General features: G+C 43.0%; 1 protein-coding gene across 5 annotated transcripts in view; it reads left to right on the forward strand.

The window, feature by feature from the left end:
• SLC20A2 (solute carrier family 20 member 2) overlaps positions 1-20,358 on the forward strand; it is a 67,563-nt gene that overhangs the window by 37,437 nt on the left and 9,768 nt on the right. For 4 of the 5 annotated variants that reach the window (XM_054029394.1, XM_054029396.1, XM_054029395.1 and 1 more), the window contains exons 5-10: positions 3,413-3,509; positions 6,058-6,174; positions 6,749-6,955; positions 9,094-9,685; positions 19,197-19,382; positions 20,010-20,094. In XM_054029394.1, the coding sequence (XP_053885369.1) occupies positions 3,413-3,509; positions 6,058-6,174; positions 6,749-6,955; positions 9,094-9,685; positions 19,197-19,382; positions 20,010-20,094 (1,284 nt within the window). The remainder of the gene's footprint in view (positions 1-3,412; positions 3,510-6,057; positions 6,175-6,748; positions 6,956-9,093; positions 9,686-19,196; positions 19,383-20,009; positions 20,095-20,358) is intronic. The other variant, XM_054029397.1, reaches the window with a different exon arrangement.

Below are 20,358 nucleotides of genomic sequence, written 5' to 3' on the forward strand. Positions count from 1 at the left end.
CAGAACTCTTCTGATTCTTCTACATACAACCGCCATGATCTATATCAACTCATCTGGACTGAGTATTATTGGTTAGGCCCCATCCTTCCTGCCCCCACATTACATTCCCGCCCTCTTCCATACAAGGTTACTTAGCATGGTGGACTCAAAACCTGCGGGCTTCAAACCCTGTCCATCCTGGAATGGTCTAATTCCACAGAAAGATGTACACGGTAAGTGTTTCTTCTGCCTAGGAGAGTCACATACACTGAGCAGACGTTTGTGCCTATCCTTCAGTGGTCACCGCCATGGAAAGACCTTCCAGCTTCACCTACAAGGCTCAGCTGCCACCAGCCATGTCTGGGTACTGACCAGTCCAATGCCTGTCCTAAGAGCCAGCCGTATTCATGTGGTATGCTACCACTGCCCTGTTGGGGTTACTGGGGTCCACTATCCATGTATTGAGAAGGTCAATTGGTGACCAGAGTGGCCTTGCAAACAGTTATGGATGTCTTTGACACCATGGCCAGGTCTGTGACCGCTGCAGTAACAATGTGTGGAACACGGTGGCTCCAGGTACTGGGAATCCCCAGAGAAGTACAGGCCACGATCGAGGACTCGCAGAGCTGTTTAGCAAGCAGATAGTACTCTATGCTCATTAAGACTTGTGATGCTGCACGAGATGCCAGCAGACAAGAAGCTACATGCTTTGGATGTGTCCAGAATTTTGCTCTATTTTCTTAATAGGCCCAACCCTTTCTGACTGTCTCACTCCTTGTTTGTGGCCAGTTCTGGCACCCATCAGAAGGCCAAGCCATCTAGTGATAGAGAACCTCCAAATGGATCACAATGTGTTTCCACCTTCTTTCAGATAGCTGGCGAGTCTCACCCTCTGAACATCAATGCATACTCCACCAGGGCACAGGCAGCCTCTTCCGCCTGCTACAGGAACATTCCAGTCTCTGAGATCTGCAAGGCTGTAGGCAAGCCACTGACTCCTTTTAAACATTATGCCTTTGACAGGACAGCCAGGTCAAGTGCCACGCTCAGGAGAGCAGTACTGCTACCACTGTTTGACTGATACAGTTGAAACGCCTCACTCCTACCATTCAGAGTAGATGCTGCTTGCCAGTCACTGTAGTGGGATCTACAGTGACACGTACTCAAAGAAGAGAGAATGGTTACTTGGCCTAGAGTAACTGTGGATCTTTGAGATGTGGTCCGTGTGGAACCTGTGACTCATCCTCAGCTGCCAATGGAACCGTGAGGGAACAGAGAATCATAGAATATCAGGGTTGGAAGTTACCTCAGGAGATCATCTAGTCCAACCCCCTGCTCAAAGCAGGACCAACACCAACTAAATCATCCCAGCCAGGGCTTTGTCAGGCCGGGCCTTAAAAACCTCTAAGGATGGAGATTCCACCACCTCCCTAGGTAACCCATTCCAGTGCTTCACCACCCTCCTAGTGAAATAGTGTTTCCTAATATCCAACCTGGACTTCCCCCACTGCAACTTGAGACCATTTCTCCTTGTTCTGTCATCTGTCACCACTGAGAACAGCCTAGCTCCATCCTCTTTGGAACCCCCTTTCAGGTAGTTGAAGGCTGTTATCAAATCCCCCCTCATTCTTCTCTTCTGCAGACTAAACAAGCCCAGTTCCCTCAGCCTCTCCTCATAAGTCATGTGCCCCAGCCCTCTAATCATTTTCATTGCCCTCTGCTGGACACTCTCCAATTTGTCCACATCCTTTCTGTAGTGGGGGGCCCAAAACTGGACGCAATACTCCAGTTGTGGCCTCACCAGTGCCGAATAGAGGGGAATAATCACTACCCTCGATCTGCTGGCAATGCTCCTACTAATGCAGCCCAATATGCCGTTAGCGTTCTTTGCAACAAGGGCACACTGCTGACTCAATCCAGCTTCTCATCCACTGTAATCCCCTGGTCCTTTTCTGCAGAACCGCTGCTTAGCCAGTCGGTCCCCAGCCTGTAGCAGTGAGTGGGATTCTTCTGTCCTAAGTGCAGGACTCTGCACTTGTCCTTGTTGAACCTCATCAGATTTCTTTTGGCCCAATCCTCCAAATTGTCTAGGTCACTCTGGACCCTATCCCAACCCTCCAGCGTATCTACCACTCCTCCCAGTTTAGTGTCATCTGCGAACTTGCTGAGGGTGCAATCCACACCATCCTCCAGATCATTAATAATGTTGAACAAAACCGGCCCCAGGACGGACCCCTGGGGCACTCCGCTTGATACTGGCTGCCAACTAGACATCGAGTCGTTGATCACCACCCATTGAGCCAGACAGTGTAGCCAGCTTTCTATCCATCTTACAGTCCATTCATCCAGCCCATACTTCTTGAACTTGCTGGCAAGAATACTGTGGGAGACCGTATCAGAAGCTTTGCTAAAGGGAGAGGGAGAGTCCTGGCTGACCTACCCGTAGTGCCCTGGCATGAGGAGGCATGGGGTACATGCACAGCCCCAACAGATCCTGCTATTCAAAAAAAAACTCAGGTCTTGTGCACATGAGGTAGATGCAAAACTACAGTGAGACCCCCATGACTACAACATCTTAAAGACCTGTAACTATTGGGTAATAGCAGTTCTTTACACTTAACAGCCTTACTTGTGAGGCACAAAAGGATTTATGTGAATTTCCACTGTTACACTCATCTGCTACATTTATACATGTGACTGTCAATATGCTACACCGCTTTAATACAATTACCTATTTAGCACATGCAGAAACCTTTGTCAGCAGATGGAAACATTCAGTGTTTTAAACAGAGGCTAGAAATAGGTTTTTAGAAATCACTGACTAGGTCACTGCAGTAATACCAGTAATACCTAGAGCCCTAGCAAGATCAGGGCCCCATGGAACTGGGTTCTGTACAAACACACAGTGAGAGAGTCCTTGCCCCAAAGAGCTTAAAGTCTAAATAGACAAGACAGATAAATGGGTGGGTGGGTAAATAGAGACACAGAGAGATGAAGTGACCTGCCCAAGGCCATTCAACAGGTCAGTGGCAGAGCCAGGGACAGAACCTAGGTCTCCTGACTGGAGTCCAGCGCCCCATCCACGAGACAATGCTGCCGCCCATATTTTTAAATTACTCGCCATTGAACTGCTATGCTGACCTTCTTCCCCAAGCTGTTATCCTATTTGTGACTGGAGGCACCATTGCTATGAAAGTAGGTTTTATGAATAATACAAACCCAAATCATTTCCTCACCATCTACCCAGGGTAACTGGGTTGGAGAGTAGGGAACACAGTGGTTGGAAGTAGGGGGGGAAAGCCAAAAAATCCAACCAATCCAACCACCTGATGGTGGGGGATGGGTGATTTTTTTTTCTCAACCTTTGCTAGTCCTGGTTCTTGTGTACACAACAAACCCATGTGACTTTTCCTCTTTTCTCATTATTATGCAGGAAGACCCTGTACCCAATGGCCTTCGTGCACTTCCAGCGTTCTATGCTGCTACAGTAGCCATTAATGTGTTTTCCGTCATGTACGCAGGGGCACCAGGTGAGTGCAAACTCTTGCATGTGAAGTCCAGAAGGAAAGCTGTGTTCTGCCATGCATTAGTATTAATTCATTTTGTATTTGCTCACAGGTCCTGATGTGCACCGTTGAAGAATAATAAAAACTTAATGCATGTTAAATTCTTATGTTAACAAATAATACAGGCAAAGGATTAGTAGATCTCGCTCCATTAGTCTCCCAGAACCTTAATGGTTGTCTTGATTTTTTTTAAATACAAATGTATGACAATCTGAAGATCAAGCAGTCTGTTCAGTGGAGGGTTTGATCTTTTTACTCTTGGCTCCATTGCTGCCCTCTTCTCTGTCACTCATGGCTTCCTAGGAGGCGCAGGACCAGCCCACTTGGATTCTTTCGGGATGTTTTGCCATAGAGGACATAGCGCTGCAGTCCCTCTAGTGCTGCTTGGGTGTTGTGAGAGTGGTCAAGCTTTTTAAAACTGCAGTTAGCAGCCCAGATCCTCAGTGGGTGTAAATTGGCATACCCAATTGAGCTACACTGTTGAGGGCCTGGCCCAGTGTATCTAAATTCATTTCCTTTATTTTCCCCTCATTACAAGAAACTGTCCATAGCCAGTGTAGCATTAAGGCAACGCCTCTGAGGTGATGTGTGTATTACGGAGACACTACTAGCAGCGCTACGTCACCGTAGCTGTGCTGGCATAAGCCGGAAGTGTAGAGGCAGCTTACTCCGACAGAAGGAGTTTTTCCGTTAGTGCAGGAACAGCACCTCCCTGAACGATGGTAGCTACATATGATGGAAGCGTTCGTCCCTCGACATAGCTGCATCTACATAGGGGGTTAGAGCAGCGTAGTCAGAGGTGTGGTTTTTCACAGCCCTGACCAACGTAGCAATGTTGACTGACTTTTAAGTGTAGACCAAGCCTCATATAGTCCCTGGAAGGGACTGGGGATTCTGAGGGGGATGTTGATGGATAGTACTGTAACTATTCCCTTCTCTTAATTGGATTGGTGCACACGCTGTTTAAGGGTAACCAGAAATGTTCCTTTCTAGTTCTGTTCACAGCGTGTTAGCCAGGCATTCTGCAGTGGCTTAATAAATAACATAAACAAAAGAGTAATTTTAACATCCTTCCTTTCTCATCACACTTTCTGAAATATATAAATGAAGAGAGAAATCTGTTTTAGACATAGCAAAATAAGTGGTCAGACTCTGAGGCCCCTGTTCTGTAAGCTCTTACACAGGTGCTTAAGTTAAGCATGTGAGTATTCCCATGGTTTTCAAGATAAACACAAAGGTAAGTGTTTGCAAAATCAAGGCCCAAGTTCTTTCTTCCTTGAGGACCTGATCCTGCAACTCCTAAATACATAATCAAATTGAACTTGCACAAGGCGCTCTATTGACTTCAGTGAGGCTACTATGTGAGTACGAGTTATTCACATGATTGAGGATTGCAGGATCGAGACACGGTGAGCAAGGCACTCAGGTGGCCTATTAAGCAGATGTTGAGGTGAGCATCAGGGTTTACTGTCCAAAGCAAAGATTTACCATAGTGGACAATATGTCTTGATGTATGCTAAAATACTGATGTTCGCACTCATTATGGGACTGGTCCAGCAGCAGTGATGTTGATTGGAATTTTGCACTGACTTCTATGGGAGCAGGAGCAGGGCTTATGTGCATTGTTGCAGAAATCCTGAGGACCAAGTCTTCAAATCTGTGCATGCCATTTTAGTACTTCAAATAACCCATTGTGCAACCACATGAGTCAGGGTTACCTATGGATGTGTGTGTGTGGGAACCTGAGCATCCCTCTCACATGAGTTACCAGTAGGCTGTGAACTGAGGACATTTTGCATGCAGTGCAGATGAGCTGATGATGTCACTTCTTTTGCTGACCATAACAAAAAGCTGCTGTTCTCTAGTGGACAATCCCCAGAGGGGGAGACAACACCCACTTTGCCAATGTTACCTTAACATGAACTTTCTTCTGCATCTCAGGGTATATTCATGCCTAAATAGTGCACAAGAAAATACTCATGAAAGTATGGCCCCAAATCTTTAAGTGTTGCGGCTGACAGCAGCTGAGAATCTGTAACACTCCAGCCTATATTTTAAGAGGCTTTTCTTTATTCTTTTAGTCAGTGTAAATAAAGGAGTTGCACTGAATATTCTCAAGTGAAATTCCTCTTCCAATGCATTTGCTTTCAGTATAGTTTGTAAATCCATTTCAAACGTTAACTTTCTAACCATACATAGTTCGTTCTTGACCTCAGTGTATGGCATTTGCCAAATAAGTGAAATTTCATTTTTGCCATAATTGAGGTCTTAATCGGCCAAACTGACCCTTTTCAAAAGCTTTATCCCTTCCCTTGTACAGGCTTGCTGCATCAAAACAGAACTCCAGCCCTGCTGAAAGAGCTTATTAGCTACCAAGATGTGGGGTTCAGTTTTGTTACGGATGCAGCAGAAGTAGGCAGTGTGTTATCTTTAGTACTGAAGTTGTAATATTTTAAGGAACTGACATTTTTGCACATTAACCTTTAACTTTCTTCTTCTTTTCTCTTCACAGTGCTAGGACTGGTACTTCCTATATGGATAATAGTCCTAACATCATTTGGTATAGCTATAGTATTTGCTGTTCTAGTGTGGATTTTTGTGTGTCCATGGATGAAGAGAAAAATAGCAAGTAAGTATTTAGTAGACAAAATGCTAGTGGTTTAAAATCCCTTGTGAACTTGAATATATTTATTTTAGGTTTTAAAATATAGGTGTTAAAGGAAAGAAAAGGGACTTGCATAATGACTGTATTTAAACCATTTCTTTTATTTTACTGTAAAGTTAAACTAATCAAGGCTTTTTGTTTTACAATAGGTTTTTAACTTAAAACAAAACTACCTTGCGATGTCCGCTGAACAGGGTTGCAGAGTTTAAAAAAATAGAAAGTTTCAGATTGCATTAGTAAATTGGAGGACTTCAATAACATCACCTAGTGAACATGTAGATAGGCACAAGGCATTTTCATGGCTCTCAGAGAGGCTAATGAAGATAAATATGCTAGTAATAAATTCCCATGAAAGAATGTATGTCTAGATTAATTAACAAAACAGAAACCAAACCACTCAAGTTGCTGTATTCAAGTTTATATTTTTAATGATACTGGCATTTTGTTAGGAATACCAGCAGTAGCATAGATAAGTTTGAATAACCGTAACCATCCTATAAAAGATTCGTTTAGAATTATAATCCTGGCATTTCTGTAGGCCGGTTAAAGAAAGAAGCCGCATTGTCAAGGATATCGGATGAAAGTCTTGATAAAATTCAAGAGGAGGAGACACCTGTTTTTAAAGAGCTTCCTGGAGTCAAAGCAACTGATGAGAGCACAGTTCCCCTCACTGGCCCAATAACAGAAGCTGCTGGAGTGTCAGATAGCAGCATAGCAAATGGAAACCATCCCCGTGTGCCATATGGTAAGGAAACATGAACTGTCTTGTCTTTCCATTATGTTGATGGGGTATCTTTGTCGTGTTACATCCATCTATATTAAGTATAATTTTCTTTGTAACTTAATATTTCTTACAAACCCTTCCTCTCATTATGTATCCACTGGTATGTTTTCCTACAGCAGTTCATGTTAGCTATTTTTTTGCTTGCTCACAACTTAGTGAAAATATTCTCTTTTTTTGAGGTAAGTTTTCCAAAGATGATTTAAAAAACAAACAGAGGAAATGTTGTTTGGCAGTATTTGAGTTTTATATACAGCTGAAAAAGGAAATTCTTCTATTCCTAATAATACTTATTTCCTATTCTTAAAACCACATTTTAGAAGGCAGAGAGAACGAAAGTTCAAATTTAGCATGGAAATTCAGAGTATGCTGTTCTAGCTAGTTTGGGAAAATGTTGGGCTTGAGTTTACAAAGTTATGACCGTTTGGAGTATATCCACGAGAAGAATCACACGTATAGGTCCACACATACAAAAAGTATCTATGCATGTAATAAAGCTCTCGTTTGAAGCCCTGATTCTGCAAGCTGGTTTGTGTGGCTGGATCCCTGTGCTCACACACAGCCACATTGATTTGGATGGGGCTCTACATGGATGCAAGGGTTTGTCCATGCAGTTGGCATGGTTATGGCCTAAGTGTGCCGTGCATATAAGTAAATGCAGTTTTTCACAATTAAGAGGCACATTTGGCTGAGTGGTGCCTATTAGCTAGTCAGCTGGGAGTTTTTGTTTTTCTCATTGACACCGAAGCAGTGTCTATACTGACCTGTATAATTACTATTAATAGAGGACCATTTGATCTTGTGAGAACAAACTAATTGGATATACACCTCTACTTCGATATAACGCTGTCCTCGGGAGCCAAAAAATCTTACCATGTTATAGGTGAAACCGCGTTATATTGAACTTGCTTTGATCCACCGGAGTGTGCAGTCCCCCGCCCCCCGGAGCACTGCTTTACCGACTTATATCCGAATTTGTGTTATATCGGGTCGTGTTATATCAGGGTAGAGATGTATTATCTCCATAAATGTATACTACCACTACAGACCTTTTTAAAATAAAACAACAATATTTTAATGTTGAATAGTTAAAATCCTTAAAGTTCAGAAATGGACAAGTTAAGGTGTCTTCAGCAATGTTAACTTAGCCACTCTGTGAATCCTGTAATCCACATTTAATACAAACATGTGTAGACAAGCATACGATATAGATAAAAATAGCTATGTGTCACTATGTTTATTATGTTAATAGAAGTAAAAAATATTCAATATGTTTATTAAAATTCCTTTAGCAACTTTATCTTTTCCATTTCTAAATTTTAACTGAGCAACATTAACAACTTTATTTGTAATATTTGTAGAGTGCCCACAGTAATATGCTTTTATTCATAAGCTTTGGGGTTCCGTTTATGGAGTCTGTACAGTCAGTGCTCCCAAAATCCGATGACTGACTACCAGTAAAGTCGCATGGCACTGTATTATTTATTTAGTGTAAAATTTTCAAACACACCTAAATCTCCATTTTCAAAAGTGACTTAGGCACTTTTAAAAATGGGACTTAGGTTTCTAAGTCACCTAGGCACTTTTGAAAATTTCCCCCTTACTCTGAAGAAACCCATAGTCAGAGGACTGTTCCTGTCCAGGAATGCTTACAATCTAAATAGACAAGCCAAACAAAGGCGAGTAGGAAAGAAGTATTTACTGCCATTTTAGAAATGGGTAATTCAGACATAGAGAGATTATGGGTCGAATTTTAAAAGTTGCCTTGTGTTATGCATCCAAATTCCAGTCTAAGGCACTTGCCCAAAGTCACACAGCAGATCTGTGGGAGATCTGGGACTTGAGCAAAGATGTACTGAGGCACAGATTAGTGCCTTAACCATAAAACCATCCATACTCCCAACTGTAGACATTCCCTTAAAAGTTAACCATGTTTGGTTTGAAATTGAACAATGCATTCATGTATCCGAGATGAACTTCTGTATCGTAGCCTGCAGATGTCTGTCCCTTCAGCCATTCACACATTGTTTTGGTGTCTTGCTAAGCATAGAACTTTCATATTTCATATGATAGAAATAAAATCTCACCGTCTGTCTTTACAGGAAGGGCTTTTTCTATGACGCAAACCACCATGAAATCTCCTGTTTCCAATGGCACTTATAATGTTGACAGCAGCCATGTGAGGAGTGATGGCCAGGTGTATCACACTGTGCATAAAGACTCAGGATTGTACAAAGACTTGTTACACAAAATACATCTGGACAGGGCAAACAACGATAGGCCCTCACAAGAAAACAATTACAAGATACTGCGTCGCAACAACAGCTACACTTGTTACACAGCTGCCATCTGTGGAATGCCAGTACATGCATCCTTCAAGGCAGTTGATCCATCAACCCCAGAAGACAGTGAAAAGTTGGTGGGAGACACAGTGGCCTATTCTAAAAAGAGAGTTCGCTATGATAGCTACTCCAGCTACTGCAATGCTGTAGCTGAGGCAGAGATCGAGGCAGACGAAGGTGGTGTGGAAATGAAGTTGGCATCGGACCTAGCAGATCCTAACCAACTCCCAGAAGATTCTGTAGAAGAGGAAAAGGAGGAGAAGGACACATCTCAGGTCCACCTACTTTTTCACTTTCTCCAGATCCTAACGGCCTGCTTTGGATCTTTTGCCCATGGCGGTAACGATGTCAGGTAAGTGTGTGAGAACTCACAAGCGGAGTGCTTTTTAATTAAACTCAGTGCTTGGAGAATTATTTGGCACCCAGGAGGGTGTATGTAAGCACTGGGACATCATTGCTTTGCTATAGAATCTAACTACATGGAGATAGCCAGTGTTTCTAAAGACTTGGACTGCTCAATTAATAGTTTCTTTCCCTATAGCAGGAACCTCTTTTCTATTCTATGCTAAATAGTTCACGTTTTGGTGAACTGCAGCACATGGAGGCCCCTGTCAGGGCCCTGTTGTGTGGTAGATTCTGTATGAACAAGCAAAACAAAGACAGTCCCTGCCCTCGGGAGCTATTTTTAGTCAGAGATCAGAGCCCGTCAGCAAATGAGACGTTTAGACTATTTTTGTCAATGTACTTAGACTGAAGTTAATCTTTCATCATGGTGCCCAATCATTCGGTGTGTTCAAGTCATGTAGAATTTCTCTGTTCTCATTTTACTAACCAAAACAGCGTCACCAGCTCACTGTCTACTTCTTCCAAAGCTTTGGGGGGTGAGGGGAGACTTCCCAAGGTACAAATGGGGCCCACCAGGGAGTTGCTGCCTCTTGTGCCTTTGAAAATATCCCTCTTGGTAAGCAGGCTTAGTAATGCTGGTCCCAGTGCTAAACTGTGGGGCACCCTACTATTAACCTCTCTCCACTCTGAAGAGCAAACATTCTATTAGAAACTGGCTACAGTTTGTGTTGGGGGGTAAAGAGTTGACATGAAAACCAAACTTTGAGCCTGCTTCTGACACCTTTACTCATGGGGAATAGGATTTTACTCCCATTCGTTTCAATGAGACCACTAGCATGATCTCCAAAGTCTGCACTTCTGTAGGAGAAAAGACATGGCTCAGACACTCGACAGTCTGACTTGGTGCACTTGATAGTTTAATCCCTTCATATAATTTTTCATTTTGACTAGATTCATACTTTGTTCTGGGATCCACTTTATTGCCCCACTTTGCCCATTTCAGAATATTTTTGTAATGTGGTTATGGGAACTAAACAAACGTTGAAGTGGTTTTAACTGGCTGCATATACCATAGTACATTATTATTATGGTTATTTTGAGTCCAAGCTTCCAGAAAGGCTGTTGTTAAGCCCCCCAGCACTGCCTGCCAAGGTTAAAGCTGCTTCAGCCCCCTCAGTTCCCGTGGACAAAGTGGCCCTGTATCTTTGGTGAACTTTAGAAGGATGTGATTCAGATTCCCAGATAAGAGGCAGCCCCCTGAGTACTGAGCTGTGGAGCCACATCCCTTCAGGCTTGCAAGTTAGCCCCACAGAGGTCAGGAATTTCCACTCTAGCATGGTAGTGGACTCTCATTTTTCAGGTTGTCCTCTAAAGCAATCCAGAGATTTGGAGAAAATACATCATTTAAGAGACCGTAGTCCCTGTGTCATCTGATGCCTTTTCAAGGTTATAGCCTATACAACATTTCTAAAGTCTGCCTATTCCTACCACCAAAACCTTGGGGCAGGCTCTTTCTCACATTCTGACTTCTGCAGCCTTTTTTCTTCTGTCTTCAGCTTCTCAACTTACCTGTTTTCAGTCCTTTACAAATGCTGCTGCAAAGCTTCTCTTTCACTCTCTCCCTTTGAATCCTGTCAGCTAACTTCCCTTTCCTTCTGTCATAAGTTTATCTCTTAATCCACATCTTGAAGGCTCTGCACAGTTCATCTCCTCCTGCTCCCTTTCCAGGCTTCTCACTCCTGTCTTGTCCTCCTTCCCCAAGACTCCCCCTATATTGGAACACCCACCCCTCATTTGCCAAGTCTCTTCTGCCAGGCCCTTTACTACGGACCCCTCAAGTGTGGGAGAGGATAAAGAGAGAGAAGAGGGGGGAAGTTATAAATTATCGGCTGTATGAAGTTTGATGTTCGCCCTATTTTATATTTTATTTAAGTGCATTATAGTGATGTACAGGCTGGTTGATAATTACATTTAGACTGAACAACTGATGTCTAATGTGGATTGTGTTGTAAGCTTCCTGCAGGTCAGTGTTCTCCCATGCTTTGTACATTGTTGACTGGACTTTTGGTGCACAGTAAATAATATGGCTATGTTCCATGTATTCCATCATACTGAAGAGACTAGGGGAAGACTTTTGATTCAGGCCTTGAAGAGGTTAAATTGGTTTATTGCCTCCCAAACCAAGTTAGAATGGACTCACTGACCAGGATAGCTGAGCCAGGAAATCTGGCCTTGACAGTCCTTCATGATGCATATTTCCACATGCTAATATCATACCAAATCGCAAATAGCTCCGATTTTTGCATCAGGATTCAGCATTTGCAGCACTCTGGGCTCCTCTTTGGGCTGACATCAACAGGGATGATAGCAATAGCGGCTGCCTGTTAAAAGAAGCAGAGAGCAATGATGATACCTTATTTGGCTGGTTGTTTCATTCAGGCCACCTCCCTGCTGTAAGCTTAAACGTGCTGTGGCAACGACACTGGATCTGTTCCAGGCCCTGGGACTAACTGAGCCAATCCAGGAGCCATGTGACAACGTGGTGTGCATGTGCTGAACAAAAGCTAAAGAATTTTAAATCCCAGCTAAATGTGTTAGAACAGAAGCTCTGAAAAAATGTTGTTGTTAAACTTAATTGTGTGGCGTGTGCAGGTTTCACTGGCTCAGGACTCAGGCACACGGGGAGCACACGGGACCACTCAGAGGTCAACACAAGAATGAAAAGGGCAGTTCAGAAAAAAGATGTGGCCCAAGAGTGTGACTGCATGCAGAGTTGCCAGTGTTTGATACGGTTGTCTGGGGCTAATTCTCTGAACAAGTTGGAAGGGCTGGGGCCCTACTCGCCCCCACAGAGGGTTGTATGCATCTTCCGGAGAACTATGGATTTTAATGATCAGGAGCGCAATACTGTTCCTCTTGCAGTGTTGTAAAAATACCTAACCGTCGGTGATGGGATCCAGCTAGGCATTCAGAAGTTTGAATTGATGGATGTCCCCAAGAAGCCTCTCAGTCCTGTCTCTCCACACAAAGGGGTTCCCCTGCCTGTAGCTGACTTCTGGTGGGGGATCCAGTGACCTAATAATCCACTGGCATGCTGGGCACCTTCCTAATCCTCCGACACCATCAGAGGCACGGCGCACTGCTCACCAAGGGCTTGGTCCAAAGCCCACTGAAGTTAATGGAAAGACTTCCTCCAAATTCAGCAGTCTTTGGATCAGGTCCCTAGGGATGTGATGGATTCTCCATCCCTTGGGGTCTCTAAAAGAGATGCTCTAGTTCCACCACAAATTTCTGGACTTGCTGCAGGAATTCCTGGATGAAATCTAGGGCCTGTGTTCTGCACAGAGTCAGATTACGGGATCACACCTGTGTGTGTGTTGGGAGTGGGGTGGGAGGAGACTCTCTCTTACTAGCTCATTTCCTCAGATTAGATTGGACGTTTTTCTAAAAGAGACATGCTCTGGTTCAAACAGGAATCCTATGGCCTGTGTGTTACACACGAGGGCAGACTAGGTGACCAGAATGGTCCCTTCAGGCTTATATTTATGAGATAGATTTTGTTTCTTCCCACCTCATCCATAAGAACTGGGAGTGTTGGAGGGGACAGATTCCTTGCTTCACAATGGGTTTCCTGTGTCAGCTGTTGCATCTCAGTCTTCCTGTGCTTCAGTTCCCATCTGTCCAGTGGGGATAATAGTCTCCCCTATTCAGGACTCATTAGGAATCACCTCCCCTGTCTCTGCTGCTGCGAGATGAAATCAGGTTATCCTATATCCAGTGCCCTGGTGTGTGAGGCAGAGGGGAACTGTGGGGAGTATCTCTTCCTCTCCTCAAGATACCCTATCAGACTCTGTGGCCAGATGCTGGCACAACAGTCAGATTCCCCTCCTCTCTGCCCCTGCGCAGACTCCTCCAGGGCTAAGCACTGATCAGCAGATTTTGCCTTGGCTGTTTGTTGGGTTACCTGCTAGTATCACACTTTCATTGTGGACTGGGCTTGTTCAAGTCAGAGATTCCATTTGCCAGTGAAAAGTGTATAGAATTAAAACTGTATTTTAATACAAAAAAGCATCTTTGCTGTTGCAGTTTATGAAGACTTTTCTATCTTCTGACCAATTACTAGCAGGGCTTTTAAGTGTCAGTGGTGAGTCTCTTACAGATCAGTATGAGCCAACAATTTACTTGTTCTAAATTTACCTGCTGTTAATTTCAGTGACACTTTGTTCCCGTATTATGTAACAATATAAAAAGGAGGGATTGATCAGTTTTCACTACATCCTTCAAGTCAGATTTTCTGCCTGGCCGCACCCCCAGTCTGTTTCTGCACCCATAAGATTGCAGGTACCGGTAAGTGCATTTAGACGTCTACTTACCTATTTGGGCCTGCAAATCTGGTACTTAAACACCTAAATAATTTAATTTGTCCCTACAAACTGTGGGCACAGCAATGAAGTCTTGGTTTAAAAATTGTAAGTGATTCAATCAAGTGACTCTTCTTCCTTCCAGGCAGAATTGTTTTTGCAATCCTACACTACAGGGCTTCCAATCATTTCCTTTGTGCTTCTGTTGACTTTATCATTCTTAGCTATATCTCAAGCATTCACAATGACTCCTTAGAAGATATGTCAGCATATGGGAATCTTAGAATATTTTTGCTAATTGAAATTACCTTATGTTTAGCTAAAACGGATTTAATCTGCAATGGATTTAATCAGTGCAGTGCTTCTAAAAATCAGATTTTTATCTCCATTTTTCAGAGTTTTTACTAATTTGAACCATTTATTGCTGCTAGGGCCTTTCTCCAAATCCCTAAGACTCTTTTGCCCAATTAAAAGTCAAACAATAAAACCACTTTTAAAGTAATACAATTTACCATGCAATTGGAATGTCTCATTTTTTTGTCATGCATTCCTAAAAGAAACTTCCTTCCTAATCACTGCTCCAGGCCAGTTCTTGGAGTTATTTGCTTGGGATGGAAGTATTCACACTGATCTGTAAGCAAAGTCCATTTATGACAGTGTTTCTCACATCATTTTAGAGCTTGATTTCTCATGAAATAATGAAGTGAGAGTAAGGGCCTCATTTTAGATGGAAGAAAAGAATATAGTGAAGAGAATGGCAGGCAAGTGGAGGGTACGCAGAGTGTGCATGGAAGAAATTAGGGGAAAGATGGACTTGGGACTCTGAGCAATAGACTGGAGAGTGCACGGTTGAGGTGGGCTGGACACATGGTAAGAGTGGGAAAAGAAAGACCATCAAAGAGAGCAAGAGGACTGCCAGAAAGGATGTGAAAGCCCAAGGATACGATGGAAAGACTCTGTCAAAAGAAGTTTGAAGAGAAAAAGACGAACTCCAAGACCTATGAACCCATGCCAAGGACCAGATGGAGTGGCAAACAATCATGGGCACCTCTTTTTTCCCCCATGTAAATGGGAAAAGGAGTTGTGAAGTGAAGTGTAAGAGTCACATTTTACGTCAGTGCTTCCTAGGAGGTGCTGAGGACTCTCGACTCCCAGCGACTTGGGCAGGATCAGACGCTAATACTTTATTCCAATGAAAGCTCGGACTCCAGTTTTGAAACGATACACATGATTAATTACTAGCCACGGTGGCTTGCCTTGTACAGTATAAGACCTCAAAGCTGTCCCTTGCTCCAGCTGTGTGTTTTGGTACTGTGCCAGGAGTAAATATAGCCAGTCCGGGACCCAGGGCAAGTGTAACTGTCAATCCCTGAATTCTGCGTTCTCAGAATCCCACTCGCTGTTATCAGTTTGTAAAGAGAGTAGCTGCCTATTAGATTTTAAATCTATTGAATTATGTTTGACTTTTTAAAATTATTTATCTTCCGTTTTGTAATCACTTAGATGTGATTAGAATCTGATAATTACAATGCAACCTTCCTTTTGTGCTTTCTTGGGTTGGGGTAAGGGAAGTACCAATTAACGAGTCATATTACAACATACCATATCAAGGAAAGTCCTGTACAATCAGTAGAGTATATTTGCCTTGGGTAAGAGTTAGTATGCTTTCTTTGGTGATGTTAGCCTTGGCATTGTGACACAGCATTCATAGAACCTCACCTTAGCTGTACAACTGGGGCCAGATTTCCTAAAGCATTCCTTTTACCTTTAGGTACTTAAATGAAGCATGTGTCCTGATTTCTCAAAAATATTGAGTTTCCGCTTGACAATAACAGGAGCTTCTGCTAGATGCTGAGCTCTTTTGAAAATCTGCTGTAGTCTGCTAAAGTGGCTACAGGTATCGATTAATCCATAGAATCATAGAAAAGTAGGGCTGGAAGGGACCTCATCAAGTCAAGCCCCCTGCAATAAGGCAGGACCAGGTAAACCTTGACCGTCCCTGACAACCTCTCCCAGCTTGATGTTATCTGCAGATTTTAAAGCATATTCTCCACTCCATTGTCCAAGTCATTTAATGAAACTATCAAATAGTACTGGACCCAGGACTGATCCCTGTGGAACTCTACTAGATACGCCCTCCCCGTTTGACAGCAAACCCTTGATAACTACTCTTTCAGTATGGTCTTTCAACCTGTTGTATATGCGACTTAAAGTAATTTAATCTAGACCACATTTCCAAACACTAAAATCAGGGTGTATCATGTCAACTGCTTCTCTATTTACCAGGCCAGTAACGCTGTTAAAGAAGAAAATTAGGTTGGTTTGTTCTTGACAAATTCGTGCTGGCTATTCCTTATAATCCTGTTCTAATCTAGGTGTTTACAGATTGATTGTTTAGTAATTTATTCTAGTATCCTTCCAGGTATCGAAGTTAGGCTGCCTGGTCTATAATTCCCCAGGTCCTCCTTGTTCTCCTTTGAAAGTTAACTACTGTGTTTGCCCTTCTCCAATACTCTGAGACCTCACGTGTCCTCCATGAGTTCTCGAAGATCATTGCTACCGGTTCTGAGATTGCTTCAGCTAGTTCCTTAAGGCCTGGTTTACACGGGGGGATCAATCTAAGATATGCAACTTCAGCTACGAGAATAGCGTAGCTGAAGTCAACGTATCTTAGATCGAATTAAAATTACTTACTTTGCGTCCTCGCGGCGCTGGATCGACGACCGCGGCTTCCCTGTCGACTTTGCTTCTGCCTCTCGCACTGCTGGAGTTCAGCAGTCGACGGGAGAGCGATCGGGGATTGATTTATCGCATCTACACTATACACGATAAATCGATCCCCATAGATCATTCGCTACCCGCCAATCCGGCGGGTAGTGTAGACATACCCTAAGACTAAGTATTTTAGGATGAATTTCATCAGGCCCTGCTGACTTGAGTACATCCAACTTATCTAAATACTCTTTAACCTGTTATTTTCATATTTTGGCTTGTGTTTGTTTCCCCCTGGTTGTTAATGTTAGTTGTATGGAGTATCTGGTCACCATTTCACTTTTTAGGGAAGACTGAAGCAAAATATGCATTGAATACCCCAGGCTTCTTGATGTCATCAATGATTGATTTTCCTTTCCCGCTGACAGGACCGGCTCCAGGGTTTTGGCCGCCCCAAGCAGCCACAAAAAAAAAAAAAAAAAAAAGCCGCGATCGTGATCTGCGGCGGCAATTCGGCAGAAGGTCCTTCGCTCCTAGCGGGAGTGAGGGACCGTCCGCCGAATAGCTGGACCTGTCGCCCCTGTCCGGAGTGGCCGCCCCAAGCACCAGCTTGCCAAGCTGGTGCCTGGAGCCGGCCCTGCCCGCTGAGTAGAGAACCTCATGTCCCTTTGGCTTTTTCTTTCTCCTAATGTATTCATAGAACCTCTTCTTATCACCTTTTATGTAACTCATTTTGTGCCTTAGCCCTTTTGATTTTCTTCCTACATGCTTGTGCTATTCTTTGATACTCCTCCTTAGCAATTTGTCCTTGTTTCCACTTTCGGAAGAATTCCTTTGTGATTTTCTGGTCACTAAAGAGCTCCCGATGGAGCCATATTGGCCTTTTCCTATTCTTCCAATCTTTCCTTCACATTGGGATAATTTGCTGTTGTGCCTTGAGAAACTGCTATTCTCCTGAATTCCTTTTTCCCTTAGATTTTCTTCCCATTGGCTCTTACCTACCACTTCCCTGTTTAAGTCTGCTCTTTTGAAGTCCATTGTCCTTATTCTGCTGCTCTCAGTCTTTCCTTTCCTCAGAATTATGATAGTCACTCTGATCAGCTTAAGCCGTAAAAATGTTAAATATGTTCCCTCTACGTGTATTTGGTAAAGAAATATTTCAAAGTATTTAATGTCCGTTCCTTTAGGCCTGCTTCACACATTCCTACATTTATTTTTTTCCTAATGCGAAAATCTGAAACATCAACAGAATAATGCAGATGTTAAATTTGATCCAGCCAACGTAGCAGATGTAAGCTCTTAACAAGGATCTCTGATGTGTTGCTAGAAACTGCAGATTTTCCCCTGAACGCTGTCACCATATTCTTCCATAATTCTGACTCTTAAGTCACTGAAAGGAATCCCTAAAGACCACAGAGTAACAGCATTGAATTGAGAGTTTAGATGCAGCATTTAATTTAGAGTTAGGTCTCTCTCTTTTTATGTCATTCTGACTTGATCAGCTGCAGGGCAAGACTTCTCATCAGCACTAAAGGCAGCATAAGAACAGATGTTGCACATATCGGTGCTGCTGATACTTTCAGAGTGCAAGTCAGAGGTGTGTGCAAAGTTGGCTTACACGCTCTCTGTTGCCTTTCTCTGACCCTGGCACAACTTCTGTGCAGAGCTGGGTCCACGGTGTCATGTCAGAGCAGCCTGACAATTGCGTTACCTTGTAATAGCTGTAACTGGCCACAAAAGGTTGATATTGCAGCCAGAGTTTAACATGGTGCAGAGGCACACCAGCCATGTCCCAGTATTGCCATCCCTGAGCATTCAAAAATGAGATTTAAAAAAAACCCAGTCACCTTCTTGTAACTGTATCAGAGGGGTAGCTGTGTTAGTCTGGATCTGTAAAAAGTGGCACCTTATAGATTAATAGACGTATTGGAGCATAATCTTTCGTCGGTGAATACCCACTTCGTCAGACACATGGCATTCTTGTAACAGTTCCTCTTTGAGTGCTTGTTCACGTCCATTCCAGTCCGGTGTGTGCGTGCACATGGACACGGTAGCCGGAAGATTTTTCCCACAGCAGCATCCGTCAGGTCAGTACGGGTGCCCCCTGGAGTCGCGCCTTCATGGCGCCCAATAAGGAGCCAAGACATCTGTAAGGTACCAATTTCTGGAAAATTATTTGCATAATAGAAACTTCTGTCAATTTCTGCCATAGTGATCAACAGTGAAATGTAGGCAACAAGGGGCTCCTGAATTTGGATCTGATCCCATTTGTCACACACTGCAGTCTTCTTACAAATGACATTGTACAAAGTTTTAATCTATTTCATGTGGTGGGATTAGAATAATGCTACACCCAGTTTTGGAGAAAAATGAATACAACAAATGTGACTTGTTGAAAAGCACTTGCCTCTGTTTTTATAACCCCGATATATTTTATTTTCTCAGCAATGCAATTGGTCCTCTGGTAGCTCTGTGGCTTATATATGAACAAGGAGGTGTAATGCAAGAAGCTGCGACTCCTGTCTGGCTGCTGTTTTATGGAGGTGTTGGGATCTGTGTAGGTCTCTGGGTCTGGGGTAGAAGAGTTATCCAGACTATGGGTAAAGACCTCACTCCAATCACACCTTCGAGGTAGGTACAAGATGACTAATTTGATTGCCTGAATTTCTAATAGGATCTAGTTTGAGAAATTGCTGCTGTAGTTTTGCTTTTAATTGTGTGGACTGCTGGGTTTGCTTTTGATTTGATTCTAATGGTAACTGTTTTGACACGCTACCTTGTTAAAATATCCCTGTAAATGAATGTGGTAGGAGTCTGAATTGTAGAGGTCTAGTTGACCAATGTATTCTACTGCTGTCCTAATTAGCATGTGAAACCATGAAATTTGGAAATCACAAAATTAGCTTTCTCCATGTGCTTCATAACATTACAAATATGAATCTGGCTCTTAGTTTTGCTTTAATGCATACTAGACCTCTGCTGCCACTAACCTAATGACTAATTAAGCATGGTTCACTGGACTGTAGAGTAGTAAAACAGCCTGAAGCACTGAGCTGTGCAACCAGTTTAATGCAGATAACTAGTGTGTATTGTTTCCATTATTCAGTAGTCCATTGTTCTTCTAATGTAATTCTATGGCCAAATCAGTTGGAGATAAACAGTTGAAGAAGATACGGGTAAGACTTTGGCACACTGCATGGTGTCAGTCCAAACTGATACAAAGAGTGACTGTGAAGTGTTTTCTTATGCTTCCTGCAGTGGATTCACTATTGAGTTGGCTTCGGCGTTCACAGTTGTGGTAGCTTCCAATGTTGGACTTCCTGTCAGTACTACACACTGCAAGGTATGCTTTTGCCATGTGACTGCAGTCATGGCAGTCTGGACTGTACATCTTTAAGTTTGCTGCTCAGGTCGCTGTACAATGGCATGATTCAATGCAGGAAAAAGCTGAAATAGTTCTCGTCTGCAAGGCAAAATCCAATTGATGTTGAGGCATGGCCCAGTTCTGGTCTTTCAAAAACAAACAAACGAACAAAGAGATTTACATCAATGTAGAACTGGAAATGTTCACTGTAAAAAATACATTTTTGATTTTCAGATTGAAAAT

This window comes from Malaclemys terrapin, chromosome 5 (assembly GCF_027887155.1).
Source record: "Malaclemys terrapin pileata isolate rMalTer1 chromosome 5, rMalTer1.hap1, whole genome shotgun sequence".
Lineage (NCBI taxonomy): Eukaryota > Metazoa > Chordata > Testudines > Emydidae > Malaclemys > Malaclemys terrapin.